The sequence below is a fragment of the Cucurbita pepo genome, unplaced genomic scaffold (genome assembly GCF_002806865.2).
Source record: "Cucurbita pepo subsp. pepo cultivar mu-cu-16 unplaced genomic scaffold, ASM280686v2 Cp4.1_scaffold004069, whole genome shotgun sequence".
NCBI classification, from domain to species: domain Eukaryota; kingdom Viridiplantae; phylum Streptophyta; class Magnoliopsida; order Cucurbitales; family Cucurbitaceae; genus Cucurbita; species Cucurbita pepo.
Genome location: NW_019650062.1, coordinates 1 through 895, shown reverse-complemented (window position 1 = coordinate 895; position 895 = coordinate 1). Strand labels below are relative to the sequence as shown.

The 895-nt window shown below is 44.1% G+C and overlaps 1 protein-coding gene across 1 annotated transcript; it reads right to left on the bottom strand.

Annotated features, from left to right (window-relative positions):
• Positions 1 to 5: 5 nt before the first annotated feature.
• Positions 6 to 810, bottom strand: LOC111787011 (cytochrome P450 CYP73A100-like; the record flags this gene model as incomplete). Its single annotated transcript, XM_023667186.1, has 1 exon — positions 6 to 810. A coding segment is annotated over exon 1 (696 nt), but the record flags the coding sequence as incomplete, so codon positions are not given.
• Positions 811 to 895: the final 85 nt, after the last annotated feature.

The following is an 895-nucleotide window of genomic DNA, read 5'->3' as shown; positions in this document are numbered from 1 at the left end:
CCTCCTTTCTCGGTCACATCGACCTTCTCCATCCCACTTGGAGGCTTCATTTCAAAGTTTGATACCAATTTGGCAAGGATGAGCCCTAAGATTGGCATTGCCAACACAATTCCAGGGCAACTCCTCCTTCCAACTCCAAATGGTAAGAACCGATAATCCACCTTCCCTGCAGCAACAGCTTCCGTCCCACTTTCTTCCTCAAAGAACCTCTCTGGCCTGAACTCTTCTGGATTCTTCCACCACTCCGGGTTGTTTGCCAGCCACCATGCATTCACCACCACCTTCGACTCCTTTGGGATGGTGTACCCTCCCAGCTTTGCTTCTTCCAAGTTCATATGTGGCACCAACAACGGTATTGGAGTGTGCAACCTCAGCGTCTCTTTCACCGTTGCTTGCAAGTATGGCAGCTCATGAAGCTTCGATTCACTCACTTCCTTTCCCTTTAGGACATTCTTTAGCTCCTCCCGAATCTTGTGTTGGATGTCTGGATGATTCACCAACTCCGCTATTGCCCATTCCATCGACCACAATGTCGTTTCTATCGCTGCCACGTTGATGTTCTCTACGATGTAAATCACGTTCTCTTCACTTATCTCACCTTTCAACTGAGCGTCTATGATATGATCCATCGCACAACTTATCTTGTGCTTATCTCCATTGGCAGCCATTATCTTCCTGTTAAAATTCGACAATTTAATCATATTAGATAAATACAATCGACTTTAAAATGAAAAAAATGGTACATATTAATAATCACGGTTCTCCACCATGGTATGATATTGTCCAGCATAAGCTCTTGTAGCTTTACTTTGGACTTCTCCAAAAGACCTCGTACCAATAGAGATGTATTCTTGTAAACTCATGATCATTCTCTAAATTAGCCAATGTGGGACTC